This window comes from Misgurnus anguillicaudatus, chromosome 17, assembly GCF_027580225.2.
Source record: "Misgurnus anguillicaudatus chromosome 17, ASM2758022v2, whole genome shotgun sequence".
NCBI lineage: Eukaryota > Metazoa > Chordata > Actinopteri > Cypriniformes > Cobitidae > Misgurnus > Misgurnus anguillicaudatus.
The window spans coordinates 8,496,976-8,515,940 of NC_073353.2; the positions used below are offsets into that span (position 1 = coordinate 8,496,976).

General features: G+C 36.0%; 2 protein-coding genes across 5 annotated transcripts; one reads left to right on the forward strand and one right to left on the reverse strand.

Annotated features, from left to right (window-relative positions):
• Nucleotides 1–703: 703 nt before the first annotated feature.
• rsph1 (radial spoke head component 1) lies at nucleotides 704–6,717 on the reverse strand. Of its 2 annotated transcripts, none has more exons than XM_055216209.2 (8): nucleotides 6,180–6,717; nucleotides 5,989–6,102; nucleotides 5,788–5,893; nucleotides 5,396–5,486; nucleotides 4,379–4,514; nucleotides 3,973–4,044; nucleotides 3,129–3,237; nucleotides 704–2,840 (listed from the first exon to the last, which is right to left on the reverse strand). In XM_055216209.2, the coding sequence occupies exons 1-8, from the start codon at nucleotides 6,309–6,311 to the stop codon at nucleotides 2,830–2,832; spliced, it is 771 nt and encodes a 256-aa protein (XP_055072184.2). In that variant the 5' UTR covers nucleotides 6,312–6,717; the 3' UTR covers nucleotides 704–2,829. The 2 variants fall into 2 exon arrangements, with proteins under 2 accessions (XP_055072184.2, XP_055072183.1); XM_055216208.2 differs by having other exon boundaries at nucleotides 704–2,796; nucleotides 6,180–6,710.
• On the forward strand, nucleotides 5,881–18,180 carry LOC129452370 (uncharacterized). 3 transcript variants are annotated; one of them, XM_073854921.1, is made up of 4 exons: nucleotides 5,881–6,024; nucleotides 10,002–10,127; nucleotides 10,201–10,485; nucleotides 17,014–18,180. In XM_073854921.1, exons 2-4 carry the CDS (start codon nucleotides 10,107–10,109, stop codon nucleotides 18,157–18,159), a joined length of 1,452 nt encoding a protein of 483 aa, XP_073711022.1. In that variant the 5' UTR covers nucleotides 5,881–6,024; nucleotides 10,002–10,106; the 3' UTR covers nucleotides 18,160–18,180. The 3 variants fall into 3 exon arrangements, with proteins under 3 accessions (XP_073711022.1, XP_073711023.1, XP_073711021.1); XM_073854922.1 differs by lacking the exon at nucleotides 5,881–6,024 and adding an exon at nucleotides 9,789–9,895; XM_073854920.1 differs by lacking the exon at nucleotides 5,881–6,024 and having other exon boundaries at nucleotides 9,902–10,127.
• Nucleotides 18,181–18,965: the final 785 nt, after the last annotated feature.

The window sequence follows — 18,965 nt, forward strand, 5'->3', positions numbered from 1 at the left end:
GGATCTTGGCAGCGCATCACTTGTGAATAAATGAAAAAAGGTAAAGCTGAGGTGACTGGTTGCTGAAACCATGCTCGCCTAGCTCGATTCTAGTAACAGCAGTGGCAGTTCAACCGTCACTCAAGTGGCCACGCCCTTAATTATGAAAAACTTTAAGGCTTAATATAATTTAAACAAATGAGTTACAAAAAATTCACGTCATGAAAGGCAAGATTAGCTATATAGACCAAAAACACATTTTGTACCAGGCTGTAAACATATTAATTCATGCTGTAAAATTGGCCATTTTAACATGGAGGTCTATGGGAATTGACTCACTTTTGGAGCCAGCCTCTAGCGGCCAGTCAATGAATTGCAGTTTAAATTACTTCCGTATTGCCTTCATCAGAGATTGGAAGGTTGCCCCCTGGTTTTCACACAAAACATGTGGGCTTTCCAGGGATCCTGTCAGAAAGAAAACTGATAACGAGAAGTCAGGATCATGACAAACAGTGCTATACACATAAGCTCCCTGATCTAAAATGTAGTAGTGACTGTTAAAATAAACATTAACTAAGATTATTAAAAGCTGTACACGTTCTAAATCATTATTTGTTGTTTGCTTCACGTCACCTTGTTAATTAATGTTAAAACATTAGTATTATCAGATCTCTCATACCACTTTACAGGCTCTTTTTACATAATAAAACAATGCAAACACAAATCAATATGTCATGTTCATTTATTTATTTGGTAAGCAATGTAATAAACAGCACAATGTAAACTCAATTGATCTTTTCCCAAAATAAATATCTTCAGGATAATACAACACAATGTAGTGCACCATTCAGAATCAAATGCATTTTAAAATCACAATTAATTGCACTAAATCGAAGTAGCAAACAGGATGCTGAATTGTGAGTCGTTCATTTGTTGGAAAAATAATTATGTTTTATAGCGTTCATGTAGCTCAGCGCTTAAAAATTAAAGTGCTTCACAATGCCATATAGAAGAACCTTTATTGGCTAAATGGTTTAGGGTTGCCAACTTTATCACTCTCTTTGACTCTTTGACTCTTCTGTAGTGACATTGTGCACCAAGACTGACGGAAAATCAAAAGTTGTGATATGGCTAGGAACTATACTCTCATCTAGGCGCAACAATCAAGGACGCGCAATGATATTACGCAGTGCTCGAAAATAATCCCCTGCTATTGAAAGATACTAAGGGGACTATTTTCAGCTGCTGCGTAATATCATTGCGCCTGCCGCAGCCATGCTACAGCAGCAAAGTCCCTGACCACTACACCAGAATGAGAGTATAGTTCCTAGCTGATATGGTAATAGGCCTAGAAAATTGTAACTTTTAAGTTTCCGTCAGTCCCAGCACACAACGTCACCACAGAAGAGTCAAGTTTTAAATAGGAAAAATATTGAAACTCTTTGATTATTTTTGAGCGCGATGCTAATGGTCTAATCAGATTCAATGGATTATGCTAAGCTATGCTATAAGTGCTAGCGCCAGACCCGGAGATCAGCTGAATGGATTCCAAAACAGTAAAAAATAAAATGTTTAACTCTAGTGAAGCTGGAAAATGGTCCTATTTTCAAAAAAAGTGGAGTGTCCCTTCAATATACAGCAGGTACTTCTTCATTTAAACCATTACCTTTACTAAAACACTTGTTACTCATGCACTAAGGGTTAGAAAACGTAATTCCCTTGATATTAATCGTACGTGTGACAAAGTAAAAATAACAGATGTAATTTGCAGAGTCAACATTAAATACTTTAACAAATAATTAAAACACACTTAAATGCTGAAGAATGTCCTAGCATAGTTGGAAATGCCTTGTGTCATTTTAGATTGAGACATATTATTAGGCAGGTCTGGATCAGCAATCTTTTAGAAATGTAACTGAGCTTTGTAACTAAATAATATAGCTAAATAAACCACTAAATAACAAAAAAATATGAAATCGTATTATAAGACCCGTATAATGATTGTGCTCGTGTGTCGTGATCAGCACTTCTGCTGTTGCTGCTTGTTCGACTTTGTGCAGCGGTACTGGAACCAACACGCGGATGACATCAAAGTACAGCGAGAGCACTTTGATAGCAGTCTCCTCTGGATGATTTCTCAAATCGCTCTCGTAGGACTTCGATGTCATCTGCCTCTCGGTTCTTGTGGCGCCACATGAACAACAAGTCGAACAATGAAGGGTCACAGGAGGTCACATAAGGGACAAATCAATTTGGCCCAAAATACGGGATGTCTCGGCTTATGCGGGATAGTTGGCAAACCTAGAATGGTTCCACAAAGAACCTTTAACATCTGAAGAACCTTTCCGTTTCAAAAAAAAGGTTCTATGTAGTGAAAAGGGGTTCTTTGGATTATTAAAACGTATGAAAGGAATGGTAAATAACCTTTGACTGAATAGTTCTTTGTGGAACCATAAATGGTTCTTCTATGGCATAGCTGTAAAGCACCTTTATTTTATATTTTTAAAAAGTGTATACACATTAATAACGCAAAATGTTTTGTGTTTGATTTCCCTGAAACGCACATACTGATAAAGTGAATACCTTGAATGCACTGCAAGTCACTTTGGCTTATACCAAATGCATAAATGTAAATCTAATTTAACTCTAAGAAATGCATACATATTCAGTATGCAGGGGAGACCAGGGAGTGTATTTGGGATTACTATTTTAGGTATTATTAACTGATATGTTCATGTATTATTATCATCTTTCTATGTTTCACACTTATTTTTCTCATTTGGGTCCTTTTCTCTCACTCTTCCACAAGAGCTTGATCTACAAAAGACAGACACAATCTTCATTAAAGGTTCAATCTACAACTGTAGCAAAACAGAAGAAGACATATGTTGGTTTGTGATAGCATTATGTTGTAATGTTATACGCTTAAAATTAGGATGTAAAATTTGTATAATTTCTTAAATATTTATTATAAATTTAACAGGATAGAGATAACATCAAATGAAACATCTAATAGGTGATTTGTTTCCAGAACAAATTAAATATTTATCATATAATAAATATCACATTTGTAACACTATTGTTTACATATTAATGCAATCATCAGATCATTAGTGTGTATGTTTGAGGACATTTCAATACGCATGTACCTGAGGTATCTGTCATATTGGTCCAGTTAGAAAGCCCAGTAACTGTCTTTGGTTTCCATGTTAGTGTAGTTGTTATGACAGGCTCCTCTTCCTCTGTATCTTCTTTTATCTGTAGACCACAGAATATCATCATTTGGCTTACATATATATATATTTTTTTTAATCTCTAACTAAGCATGTTAAAGATAAAGGATTTCCCAAACAGGGTTAAGATAAAGACTGGGCCTTATATTAAAACATTTAAGTAATTTTTACAAGCATACCTTACAAACAACGTGTACATCTTCATATTTTAAGACATGTCAGTCCAAGCTGTTTTCAGTTAGGTAAACAAGCGTTTTAGTCTTGGATTAGCTTTTAAACACTGTCTGGGAAACTGCCCTGTAGGGTTAATGTGATTATAAAAGTGATGTATACTGGCTTATAAACTGCAAAACATCTGAAACATCTGAAACAGTTGAAAATATGTTTAATTTTAATATTTTCAAACCAAAGTTTTTCTTCCAATGTAACTTGAATATAAATGCTTTAAATTATAATTATTTTTAAAATATATTTCAAAATATACAACAAATTATCAAAAAATATATGGTGCAAAATACATTTTTGTAAACATATTTCAAAATATATTTCAGCACATATATTTTTGTATATTTTGAAATATATTTAAAATTCAATTTTAAAATATATTGTTTTGTCCTATGGGTTCAACTACTGACTGATTAAGAAAAGAACACTGCATAAAACCTCATCTCCAAAAGATATAGTTCTGACCTTGACCATGTGCAGGAGAACTTTGGGATCTTTATATTTTAAGTATTTAGTAAAACATAAATAAACATACCTGATCTATCTGAAGATATTCCCCATGCTGCTCACACCCAATGTTAAACACATACTTTCCTGGACCAGATGGCTAGAAAATGTCAATAACATTTATAAATGTTTTGTGTGAGAGAGGTGCAACAATCTTTATTCAAGGATTCAGATAGTACTAGTGGGTCTCAGCTGGTTGATCTTAAGGATCTTCAGGGTTTTACATTGGACATCAAGTACACAGAACCAATAATACACAGGATTAAATTGTAGGAGTATTATCCATAATACTAGGAAGGTAAATTTGCTAAGTAATTCATTTTTTTGCATTCATTTTTGCATTACAATATTTTATTAGTTGCATTTTTATGCATTGTCTTTTTGAGTCGCTTTTTGGATCACAACTGTACTAGTTAATTTAAAGAGTGACTTACATTATTATTAACAAAGATGCCCTGATATCTGTGGTTCAGATGAATAAGCTCTCCAGATGACTCCATTTTACCCATGATCCATGTGCCCGTGTACTGAGAGCTTGTGTCATGATATGTGTAAGTACCTTGCCCATGTCTAAGACAAAAGATGTAAGCATTTACAGATTTGTTAAATGTTTTGCATTATGAAATTCTGAACATATTGGCAAACAAGTGAAATTACTGTGTACTAAACTTTAGTGTCTAATACAATTTCTTTATGCCTTTACAATGCTTTAATGAGGTTGCTAAAATTTTTCTATACATTTTACACTGCTGTTCATATTACTCTGGCTTATATATATATATATATATATATATATATATATATATATATATATATATATATATATATATATATATATATATATATATATATATATATATATATATATATATATATATATATATATATATATATATTATAATTTCCATGTAAGATGGAAATGCATGTCCAGTTTAATATGACGCCTGTTATTTATCATATTAAGTGACTACATGTTTAATAGTCAATAGAAGAGTATACCATTTCATTAGATTATAATGTATTATAAGGACACTAAAATAAACATTTCTTCTTTTTATTTATACAAATAAATGTGACTTGAAAATGACTTAATATCCATAAAAACTGTTTAGATTAGTGAGTATGAGCAGGCTGCCACCAAATGGGGGCATTTTGCCACCAAAATTTGAGAGTGTGCCACTGAATTTTACATCCAGCACATGTGCGACCAGTAAATTTGACCTTTTTTTTGTGATGTGACACTGAATTTGAAAACAGCACATTGTACTTTCTGCGTCTATCATTATTAGTAATACAGTGGAAATTAGTAGAAATGTGAATATTTGGATAGCATGTTGATTTACAGTGTGTGCCCCTAAATTTTCTGGTTGCGCCCCTAAAATTTTCAGTTGGGGCCACTGTGCTAGTGAAAAAAGTTAGTCTGGAGCCCTGATGAGTAAGTTTCACTTCACCTATGATGACGTAGCCATTCACCATCATATGTGTCTCCATTAGGGTACGTGTAAACACCGTGACCCTGACGCTGATCATCAACCCAGCTTCCTGAGGAAGACCAAGACCACTTACTTTTCAGTTTCTAAGTTAAGTAAATCAGCACATCAATTTGAGTTAAAAATGGCATTTGGAACTTAAGCTGACATTGCTTCTACAAGTTTGCACTGATAATGATTTGGGAATGTGTTTATTCAACAAAAATAAGCCAATTTGACTATTTGCACAAAGTTAATATGGTTTATGTTACAAATTTGCTACTATTTAATGAGTGACCTTTGAATAGCACAGATGTTTATTAGAAACTTTAAAAACTTTATAATAATAATAATAATATGGTTATAAAAATTACCTTCATATTTGGATCCATCTGGGTAATAAAATAAACCTTGTCCATGTTTTAAATTTAAATACCACTCTCCAGTATATCTGGCCCCATTCTTGAACTTGTATGTGCCCTGCATACACAGCACATAAGGGTTACCACCTGACAACCGAAACTGCGTAAACTTACATCGACTGTGGAGTGGAGAGGTGTTTCTGGCACAATTACCCGACCAGATCTCTTGCCGTTTTCGTATTCTCCCTGGTAAGTGTCTCCGTTAGGTAAGACAGCTTTGCCTTGTCCGTGTCTCTCTCCAGCTTCATTTCTATCTCCCTCATACTCCTGCAACACAAGCTCATACTGTCATACACTGCGGCACTGTACACAAACTGTAAACAAAACCATTGGAAATTACTCACCCCCAGTGACCCTTGCTCGTCGTCAAACTCTTCAGAGCCAACGTCTGACATGATAGATATTAGGCTAATGTGCAGATAAAGTCGAAGAGTCCTAAAGACAACTTGCAGTTTAACGTTGTTTACTGTTACCATAGAAACGACGCTGAATATTCCTGTCCCAATTCAGCGGCTGCGACCTTCTAAGGACGCGACATCAGAAGGCACTCGGTCTTTGAAGGTGGCAGCCTCCAAAGTCAGCAAAGAGAAACACTCGTTCTATCCTTAACGGCGCAGAGAAAAGCACCCATTTTGAGATATCGTTTTAAACATCCTTGGAAATAGACGGCCTTGCTGAACTTATGTCCCGCTGCTGTGACCGACCTTCAGTCCCGCTGCTGTGACGCAATACGTTAGAATACGTCAGAAGGTCGCATCCTTCGAATTGGGACACAGAAGACGTTGTCTTGATAACTTTCAAAATAAAGAATTTTTTAATGGGAATATAGTATACAACTATTATTGTAAAATAAACAGACATAAAATGAATTCATTTGTAAACACACACACACACACATACACACATGCTATACATTGGTTTAAATGTATCTCAGACGTAATATTTCACTTTTAACTTTTTTTTACTAGCCTACCCAAAGAAAACGTGCCAATTTGGTTATTTTACAAAATGTCCTTTTGTTTTTATTTAAGGTGCTGTTTTTAAAATGTTGTTGTGCTGCAACATTACCTAATTACAATGAAAATACAACGTTATGAAAAGTTGTAAAAACGTTTGTGTTTGTATTTTTAATCTGATCTTGTCCTAAGATGTCCTATCTTTATGACTTTAAAAGCTTTGTTTTTTTTATTCTTCAGCAATTATTTCCCCACCCCTTCTTTTTATCTAGTAATTACTTTATACAATAGTTTGTGATCATTTATGTCCATAATTTGGTTATTAATTGAATTACTTGTTTAGCTAAATACATTCTAAAGCAGGGAGTGTCTTCTCTCTTCATTACAGTAGGAGGCGCCATCTAGCCTTTATACATATCTATGGCTCTGCCCACCACTAAATGCATAGATATGTATATAAAGGCTAGATGGCTCGTCCGCGCTGCTGGCCAATTGAGTGCAACGTCCGCATTTTGGCGGCCATCTTACGACAGGGCGCTCGCTCACTCGTAGCATTGAGTTTTAATGATGCAGGTACTTTTAAATGACCATAACTTGCTTAATTTTTTTACCGATTTTCAAACGGTTTGGTTTGTTATAAACGTCAAAGATGTGCCTATGACACTGCATACCTATACTAAAAATAAAAAATAAATTCATGAAACATGTTAAAGCATCCAGAATTATAACCACGTTAATAACGTTTGTAAAAACCCAAACCGTTTGAAAATCGGTAGAAAATTGAGCAAGTTATGGTCATTTAAAAGTACCGGCACCAGTAAACTCAATGCTACGAGTGAGCGAGCGCCCTGTCGTAAGATGGCCGCCAGGTGATGCCGTTAGGGACTCCGCCTTGAGCCATCTAGCCTTTATATACATATCTATGACTAATGCTGCGTCCGAAATCGCGTACTACCAGGGGCGCCGTTAGGGGGGGTTCAGAGTATGCCAGGCATATGGGCCCATGAGTACGCTAGGGGGCCCCACCGTCATCACTTTTCCCTTTTTATTATTTTATTTTACACGTTTAATTATTAACACTGTAGAAAAATGTAAAGTAAATTAATATAAAACTACTGTTAATTACTTTGTGTTAAGTAAAATTGAGACACTTCTAAAAAAACAGCGTGCAAGCATGACCTAGTAGATGTAATTACATATTTGGCGGTTCTGATGGTTTTTAATTTGATTGTGCGGGTATGGATATGGGTGGGTAGGCAACATTTTGGTTTGGGATCAGTTTGGTGGGTTTGCTAAGTTATGACAAATAGTCGACAGCCCTACTGTTTGGCATTTCGAGGTAAGATCTCACATGCCACTAAAAAGCGTTCATGCTGATCCGTAAACTGTATCTTTCATGAAAAGTAAAAAATATTTGTGTTAATACAAAAGGACAGCAAGAGCTTTATTTAGGGAAATATTAGCATAGCGACTGCTGACAACTATTGCATTTCTAAGACGGACAATAACTTAATAGGCGTAGTTAAAAATATTATTTTCTAAATAAACATGAAATAGGAGAATTGTATAAGCCATAATTGAGTTAAATTTTAAATGACTAAGAGCTGATTTTAATGTGACAGCGCATCATTTTCAAAGTGAAAGTGATTCATTTTTATTCAGGTTTGCAACGGAGGTTTTGCCCAAAATAGTAAACTTAGTGCGCTATTATAAACGCTATATTAGATTGATTTTAACATACAGTGTATCCTAACAGAGAATGTCTATTTTATATTTATGTTTGAGTATTGTTGTGTTTAAATATTGTTTTAATGTTGTTAATGTTTTGTTTTAATTTAATCCGATTATTAAGACTCTCATTTTAAACGCCATATATTGGTTGTTGTAATGGATTGAAGGCTAATATGACGGTGCAAATGGAGTGACATAATTTTCGAGTTTAAATTAAGTTTTGTTTGCATAAAACGTTTGCTTCAAATTAATTTCGTTTAATATAATTTGTCTCTTAGTTTTAATCAATGTTTTGTTGATAAGTGTGGTGAATATTAAAGAAAAAGAACATTAAAAAGAACACCGTGCATCTCATTACGTAACAAATATAAACTACTGCAATATAGCCTACTACCAAATGCCAAAACATGCAGTATTATCTTTGTAATGATATAGTTGTTGTTGGATGTGCAAAATCATATTATGGAGTATATCAATTTAATGGCTTTTCAAAAAACAGCCTTCAGTGCACAGAAATTACATTTGCATGCCCATCAGCAGCACATTTGATTGCGGCATGCTTTTGACTTTTAAAAATCAACTTCATATTTAAACTTTAGCCGATTGTGCTTTTTGCAACTTCAGTGTCACTGGCGAAGGGCGTGCGCGGGCGAAGCGCACACTCTTAAAGATCAACGTAATATTAATTTTAATTTTGCCGGCCACCCTTTTTGTCATGAGCGGAGGACGGAACACATACCACATGCAGAGAACAGCGACATAAAGAGAATAGAAGTGTTTTTCTGACGAATACAGTCAGTTCGTAAGAACATTTTTAAATGGACTATAAGATCATCAATATGAACTCTGAAGAATGAACTATAGGCTAAACATAATTGTACACATTTCGCTTTTAAAACCAATGCAGGACACTCGACTGCCGCGACTTTCAAAGCTCCTCTCAGAGATTTCCATAGATTCACATATGCATCTTAATGCATTATTATTCTTTTACTTATATAGTTAAAATCACGTGAATGTTTTATGCCTTTCAAGATTAAAATGATAGGCTATTCGTTTTTCGAATAAATCTTTTTTTTTGCCTCATGCATTTATTTTTAGTTGCAAATGCGACCTGTAAAATTAAATAAACGCTGAGTAATTTTATATAGCTACACATAATGGTATGAAAATCAAACAATCATCTAAAGAAAGGGGCCCAAAATTCTGTCTTGCATACCCCCCTTGAAACAGTTCATTGCGCCCCTGCGTACTACCATACTATATAGTATGTAAAATGCCATACTTTGCCTACTATATAGTATGGAAGTAGGCGGTTTCGGACGCAGCGTAAATGAAAGTGGATGGGACGTGTTTCCTGTTTGAGAGTGGAGGTCACGTGTTTCCTGTTTGAGAGTGGAGCTCCACTCGTCCATCGTCTCGTTGTAGTCTTGCGTGTTTCATTAAGTCTAAAAAGAGTTTTGTCTCTGTGTATTTTAGTGTTGAGATGTTGGTGTTGAGATGAATGTGCTGTGCTGTAAATCAGTAGGAACTGATCTGTCCATGAGAAATTGTTACTGGAGGCAAAGCTGAGCTCAAGAGAAGATGAAAGAAGTGAAGAGAGAGGTTTGTACAGCTTAAACTGTCTGTTTGACAACCACAAATCATGTATAATCTTACTATCTGTGTGTGTTGTCAGGATGTGGATTGTTGTCTATCGTCAGTGTATGATGTGACTGATGGGAGCTCCACAGAGTCTCCGGATTCTGTCTGTAACGCTGGAGAACAGCAGCAGATCCTGCAGACCACACGGAAGATGTGTTCAGTTAAACTGATCGACTGCACGACCCTGATGATGAAGATTAAAACTGAACCCACAGAAATAAAAACTGAACCCACAGAAATAAAAACTGAACCCACAGAAATAAAAACTGAACCCACAGAAGAGGAAGATCGCACTGAGAAAGACGATGATTTTATTCCATCAGATGTTTCCTCAATTGTTGTATTAAAATATGTTTTTAACTGTTTGAGCACCTGATTTATAAAAGGGGGTTTTAAAGGAAAACCCACCGTTTTTCAATATTTTACTATGTTCTTACCTCTTAGACTTAGACAAATAAATACATACCTATCTTTTTTCAATGCGTGTACTTCATCTTTGCACCATAAAAAAAATGTGCCACTATACTTACTCATGTAACAGTCTTTAAATAGGGAAAATATGTAAGTGTTTGGTGGCTTCTAAATTCATCCCTGTTTGGATCCTAAGGAATGAACGTGGCTAGGCTAAATGCTAACGTATTAATGATGCGCTGTACAAAGATTAAGGGTATGAATTGATAAAAGATAGGTATGTATTAATTCGTCTTGAGGTTGAGGTAAGAACATAGTAAAATATTGAAAAACTGTGGTGTTTTCCTTTGTCACAACTCACTAACAAAAAGACCAAAGAATTTGAGGACTAAAATTTTAAAGGGGTTTAGGATGTCTTTAACCCTTGTTCATCAATTAAAAAAAGTTGTTTTCAAAATTATTCAACCCCCCAATGCGGTTAAGGGTTTTAGGGAATTTAGTGAAAATTTTTAATTTTATTCAGAATGAAATCCTACAATGACTTCTTAAAGAACCATATGCAACTAAAATGACATCAATTGGTTTTGTAATATAGTAGTAAATGTTTCTTTTGTGAATTCTTCATTGACACAATTATTCAACCCCTTAAAGAACTACCACTCTGAAGAACAGAGGTTCATTGAAGTGTTTTCAATCAGGTATTGAAAACACCTATGGATGTCAGGGAACAGCAATAAAGCCTAATAAGCACCAATTAGGCAGCTTTAAAATGACTGTGATACTCAACTCCTTCTAAACATTTACTGGTGTGGTTACAAACATGTTGAAGTCAAAAGAATGGTCCAGGAAGACAAGAGAAGAGGTGAGGCATAAAAAAAATAAGTTTGGTTCTGGTTGGTTGTCAGTTTAGGTGATGGGTCGGTAGGGATTTTTTTTTTCAGTGGTAGCAAGGGATAGGTAGGAAATTGTTACATTTTTAAATTGAATAGCGGATATATGAGGTGACGTTGGCTATATTGCGTGTTTGTCTCACGCAGCGCAGCACGTCTCCACGGATTATCTCTTTTGTCATAATCAGGATTTGACATTAACTTTTTTGCTCACCAGCCAAAGTGGCTAGTTTTTCAAAGTTACTAGCCACTCAGCATTTTCACCGGCCAAATTTTTGTTGCTGGTAAAATCAATTTTATATGATTAAACTTGACTTTGGCATCCTAAAATTACTTTGATTCGAGCAAATTTACTTGCTAAATTAGATGCAGACTGACTTTCAAATGCAGTCTGACTACCCAAATTAAGACAACATTTATTAGCGTATATATATCTGGTATATCAGTATAGATCATATCATATATTTAGGTGCATGAAAAACATGCTAGTAAGTAAGGCATAAATAGATTAACTTTGAATGAATATATTAAAAGTAGAGCAGGGGTGTAGAAGAAACACTAATTCTAAACTGAAAAGATAAACACAAAAACCATCGACAACCACTTTAAATATTTATTAACAACAGCAGTAAATACTGTCAAGAAATGTACATTAATTTTACTGTCAGCTAGTTTATGCATTTGTATTTTATAAGCTTGATCATGGTTACTGATAAAAGTGATTTAAGACTTTTTAATGACAAATGTTGAGAGGGCATTATTGTAACATTAAAATGATGCGCAAACCTCTCAGCGGGCGGGTTTTCTTTGATTTCGTGTGCATTCAGGTATGCGCTGAATTTCTCTTCGCTCTTGCCCTGAGAGTTTGCACGCAATTTATATCTAATCAATCACTTCCATGCAATTGTTTTATCTTTCCCGAAGTGTGTATGCGCTCAGACTGCGTCCTCTTGTGCATTCGCAAATCCATCAGCTCTTGCGCGCTCTCTGGAAGGTGACGCTTTGGTCCGCAACGCCCCGCTGATCGCATGCGCGTCTCTCAACAAACGGTCTCTTTGCGTTGCGCTGGGTGCAGAGTGCTCATGGAAGTTGTCGCATTGCGTATTGTTTATCATTTCGCATAACTTTTAAGAAAACTACAATTAAAAAATTATATTCAACCTGGCAAAGTGGCTAGTGGGATTGGCTGTCTTACCCGCCACGGCCGAAATATACCCGCATTTGGCGGGTGTTAATGTCAAGCCCTGGTCATAATACCATAAATTCAAATATTATAATTCACTTTCTGACCGCAAAAATGAGCCTTGGTTTGTCCTCTCTGGAAGAGAAAAGCCCACTTGCATATCGTGGTTCAGCTCGTCTTTTTTGGTCTGTAAGTTACAACTTTCGGCGGGCGCAAAAGATTACGTTGCTGTGCACGAAAAAGCATCTTGAATGCACACCAAAAGTTACCAGTGCTTTTGTAAGTGACGACAACGATGTGTGAACGATTGTGTTAACGACCGTATAGCTGTCTTGTTTTTAGCATTGGTAGAGGACGTTGCATCGCGTGCTTTACAAAAACGGTGCTGTACTAAAAGGTAAATTATAGTTCGCCTCAAAGTTTTTGTGTATTTATTTAATGTGTATTATTTCTTCCCCAAGCTCATAAAATAAATTTGGCTCGCACATAAATTGGCAGGGTCGGTCGGAAACCGGAACCAAACAAATTTTTTTCTTATGCCTGATTAATCTTCACAGGAAGGGCAATGGCTATAAAAAGATTGCAAAGATGTTAAACATACCAAGAGACACCATAGGAAGCATCATTCGCAAATTCAAGGCAAAGGGCACTGTTGAAACGCTTCCTGGTCGTGGCAGAAAAAAGATGCTAACTGCGACTGCTGAAGCGTAGAGTGGAAAAAAGTCCCCGTGTGACTGCTGAGGAACTGAGAAAAGATTTGTCAGATGTGGGTACTGAAGTTTCTGCTCAGACAATACGGCGCACCCTGCGTACTGAAGGCCTCCATGCCAGAACTCCCAGGCGCACCCCCTTGCTGTCTCCAAAGAATAAGAAGAGTCGACTGCAGTATGCCAAAAGTCATGTGGACAAACCACAGAAGTTTTGGGATAGTGTTCTGTGGAAAATTAGAACTGTTTGGGCCCATGGATCAACGCTATGTTTGGAGGAGGAAAAACAAGGCCTATGAAGAAAAGAACACCTTGCCTACTGTGAAGCATGGTGGGGGGTCAATCATGCTTTGGGGCTGTTTTGCTTCTGCAGGTACAGGGAAACTTCAGCGTGTGCAAGGTACCATGAATTCTCTTCAGTACCAGGAGATATTGGATGATAATGTGTTGCAGTCCGTCACAAACCTGAGGCTTGGGAGACGTTGGACCTTTCAACAGGACAATGATCCCAAGCATACCTCCAAATCCACGAGAGCATGGTTGCAGAAAAAAGGCTGGAACATTTTGAAGTGGCCATCGCAGTCACCAGACTTAAATCCGATTGAGAACCTCTGGTGGGACTTAAAGAAAGCAGTTGCAGTGCGCAAGCCTAAGAATGTGACTGAACTGGAGGCTTTTGCCCATGATGAATGGGCGAAGATACCCGTAGATCGCTGCAAGACACTTGTGTCAAGCTATGCTTCACGTTTAAAAGCTGTTTTAACTGTAAAAAACATAAGATTGAATGTCACTTGGGGGTTGAATAAAACTGATAATGATGTGAGCACAGAAAAGACATTTCTGGTTATTTCATTATAAATGTTATGTTATATTTGTCTGACCTACACATGCCTCTTTGATGTAATTGTAAGCAGGATGACTGAATGATCAAAATCAATGTCAAACCGGCCAAAACAATCAATTTCAGTTGGGGTTGAATAATTTTGAACACAACTGTAGGTTCACAGGGGACAAAAATGTCCATGTCCAAAAAGTGTCATAAAAATGTTATAGATTAATATTTTTTTCCACTTTCACTGATGCCATTTTTTTAACCAACATCAGCTCTAATCATAATGACCAAACATTCATTAATTTTCAGAATTTTAACCCTTTAAATGCTGGTTTATTTACACAATGCCACTGCTGTTTTTATGAAAAAAAGAAAAATTTTAATTATTTTCAATTTACTAAATGCTAAGCAGATTTTTTTTTCTTTGAGTATTACAGCCTTTGATATGTCTATGATTAACAACAACATTTATTTTTATGCATTCATATTTTTTATGCAGTATCAGATAAAAAAAGTTACCTCTCAGGTCCATAAAGGACAAAAATGTCCATGTCAAAAAAGTGTCATAAAAATACTATAGATTAACATTTTTTTAACCAGCATCAGCTCTAATCACAATGACCAAACATTCATTAATTTTCAGAATTTTAACCCTTCAAATGCTGGTTTGTTTACACAATGCCACTGTTGTTTTTTATGAAAAAAAAACGACACCTCCTTTGCAGCTGTTGTAGTCTTGTGATTTCCAGTACAGCCCTTACCTACCCCATTCCCTAACCCAACCATCACAGGAACCCTTCTACTACTTCACATTTTCAAGAAACATCATTCTGTTTGATTTATAAGCTTGTTTTCTCATGGGGACCTCAAAATGTCCCCACAAGGTCACAAAAATACTGGTATTCCTATCTTTGTGGGGACAATTGGTCACCACAACGTGATAATTACCAGGTACAAACACACACATAAAATTTTCAGTACACACATACAAACCACACTCTGACATCCATACCAACACACCCACACAATTATAGCTTCATAATATTTCTAATTGGCTCTATAATATGCATAAGCAGAAAACAGCAATAAAGCGATAATTTGCTTTATATGCCAAACCTAAAAAAATGGCACCATCTGGTAAAAAATAGTAAAAATTTAAATTTTTAAGCCTTGCCAACAGAATGAAAGCTTGTTAACAAAGATTGCATCATTTTATAGTTGAATGGCACCGGGATTAAAAATTGCAGTTTTAATGGGTTTCAATGGGGACATTTTTGTCCAAAAGGTCCTGAGGGGAAGTATTTTGAGTACCTAGTAGAAAATAGATTTTTTAAAGGAAATGAATGTGAAATATTAAAATTCCAACAAAAATGCACACCTGTCGAATTTTTTATGTAGTTAGCATTAACGCAGGCAAAGTTATCAAAAAACAAAACTGATGCAAAAGGGTTAATACTTAATGAGCAACATTCATGTGGGCTTTAAAAAGACTCACTCATTCTTAATGTCATTGTAAATATTCAATTCAGTTTTATTTATATAGCGCTTTTCACAATTGGTAATTGTTTCAAAGCAGCTTTACATTAATAGAAGCAGTGAAAAGCACAGAAAATCGACAGATAGCACAACATAATACACGATAGCACAAGCAGCTGAATTTGCTGCGGCTATGAATCAACATTATATGCGAGCGTATTACTAATGTAACGTACAGAAGAGGGTGCTAAATTAAGCCCATGAAGGCTGCCTCCCCGGGTTGAAAAACCCCTAGGAGAAAAAAATTTAAACGGATAAGGAGATTAAGCGGGTTCTGCCGGTGGTCCTTGGTCAGGTATCAGCTGGGCATCACATTGAAGGACAGCCAGTAGATCAGAGGTGTGCCGACTTTCATATTTACTGGAACTGAGTCTGTTTGTCTCATTGTCCTCGGGTACATTGTCCTAAATCTTATCAGCGTAGGGGCCATGTAATGCAAGTGTCACACAGTGATGTGGTTTTAAGTCAGCTCGGTTCCAGACAGGCTAAATATTGCTACTTAAGTGTATTACCTATAGTTGATGATTTTAGCAAATTTGTTGGCCCAGGGCGAGTCTATGTATGGGGCCCCCCATCTGATCTTTAAAACAGAAACTCATTTGACTAAGGCCAGAGGCCCCACTGCCGTCGTTAATACTAACGTTCAGTGGCAAATGGTTCTGTATGACATACTATTCTCAAGATCATGGGAAAAAGCCAAAATCGCAACCCGACCATATGTGCTATTGTGAGATAAGTACCATTACTACAACAAATTATGTGAATGCCTTGTTAAAGAGAAAAGTGTACTGTGTCTACTGTGTCCGATTCTCGGACATTGGTTGGTAAATCATTCCAGAGCTTAGGGGCTAAGTAGGAAGAGGATCTGCCACCTTTAGACACTTTTGATATTTTAGGGATAATTAAGAGACCAGAATTTTGCGACCACAGTGCATGTGATGGATTGTATTCTGATAGTAGCATTGGTCCATTTGACTCCCTCAACAAAATAGTGGATTACTCAAAAATAATCAAGCATTACGTTTAAAGTTTTATCTAATATTGATAAAGTTTTATCTTTGATCACTAGTTAGGTTGATTTTTATTCTAATAAAATATCAACAAAAATTATTTAAAAATTTTTTAGCTGCATATGTTTACAACATTTTGGTTTATTTGATGTGCAATGACTCTGACTATAATAACAGGACTGACCGCTGTCTGAATATAGATAAAGATACAAAATCTCAATTCATCATTTTATGTGTAAATAAAAGTGACAAGAGAATTTAATTGTTTCTTGTTTCTTTCAGATGTGAAGAGTGATTCATGTCGTGATGGAGAAACGTCCTCAACATCAGAAGAGCGATGTGGATATTACTTCAGCACCAAAAAAAATCTTAATGATCACCAGAGAATTCACACAGGAGAAAAACCATACCAATGTCCTCACTGTGAGATGAGATTTAGATATAGACGTGGTCTAAAGACACACGTGCTGTCACACACCAATGAGTGCAGTGAATGTGACAAAGCCTTTGGGGATTCAAGTTCATTAAAATCACACCAGAATATTCACTCTAAAGAGAAACTCTATCAATGTTTACACTGCGATAAAGGTTTCTGTCATAAATATAAGCTGAAAGTCCATCAGAAAGTTCATACTGGAGAGAAACCTCATCACTGTATTGTCTGTGGGAGGAGTTTTAGTCAAAAGGCTAACTTACTAAAGCACCAGAGAATTCATACAGGTGAAAAACCTTACGAATGCTCTCAGTGTGACAAGACTTTTTCTCAGTCAGGTCATTTAAAACTGCATCAGAGAGTTCATACTGGAGAGAAACCTTATCACTGTAGTGTCTGTGGGAAAAGTTTTAGTCAACAGGGTACATTTTTAAAGCACCAGAGAATTCATACAGGTGAAAAACCTTTAAAGTGCTCTCAGTGCGAAAAGACTTTTTCTCATTCAGGTTACTTACAAACCCATCAGAGAGTTCATACTGGAGAGAAACCTCATCACTGTAGTGACTGTGGGAAGAGTTTTAGGACAAAGGCTAACTTAGTAAATCACCAGAGAGTTCATACAGGTGAAAGACCTTTCAAATGCTCTCAGTGCGACAAGACGTTTACTCAATCAGATTACTTAAAATCCCATCAGAGACTTCATACTGGAGAGAAACCTTACGTCTGCGCTCACTGTGCAAAGAGCTTCTCTAAATCGTCTCATTTCAGAGTTCATCAGCGAGTTCACACTGGAGAGAAACCTTATCACTGTAATTTTTGTGGAAAGAGGTTTAGTCAAACGTCAAACTTTGTAAAGCACCAGAGACTTCATACAGGTGAAAGACCTTTCAAATGCTCTCAGTGTGACGAGACGTTTGTTCAGTCAGGTCACTTTAAAGCCCATCAGAGACTACATACTGAAGCGAATACTGCAATATCACAAATGAAATAAAGCAGTGCTGTTCACTCCTTACTGCTGATTGGCTACAAGTGTGTTCCAAAGCGTTTTTCAGAAATTGTGCACTCTGCCTTTAAGTTTATATAACTGCATACATGCAGACATCTATTGTTTTGCAGAGTAGGACACTATTTAAGTATTTTTACTTTCTACATAAAAGTAATTTTTTAAGTATTCATAATTTAGTAGTGTTTTCTTTGGATTTTCAGTTGGGAATGGAGATTTTTTTACAATGAAGACTTCCTGATTCATTACTCACTATGCAAATACACGTACATGTTTCCAGTACAAACACATCATTTTACGGTTTGCATTTCTATGCTCACATAGAAACCTTAGATAAGGATTTTTTTGACAAAATAAAATACACTTTTAACCAGGGACCCGTTTTTCGTACGTTGCTTATTACATCCGAGATCAAATGACACATTCGAGATGTTTAGATCTCGCTAATTATGATGACGCTTATTTGGTTCTTTGAACACCACTGCTGTTGATGATTAGTATGGCAGGATTGAATTATCGGAGATCACTGCGCGTTCGTGCACTGCAAGAAAAGGCAAAACATATCGATAGTAGAAACACTGATCAGCAACGCTGTGATTGGCCAGTTGTTACAATGGCCAAGAACACGCCCATTTTTTAACCCCTGCAGTCTGAGAGCTATTGATGGAAGGTTGGGAATTTTTTATGTGACTGAATTTAAAAACCCAGTTAAAGATACTTTAGTACATAAATCACCAAAAATAATGTAAAATTTTCTGTAAAAATATAATCTTGATATCTTTACTATGCTTGTC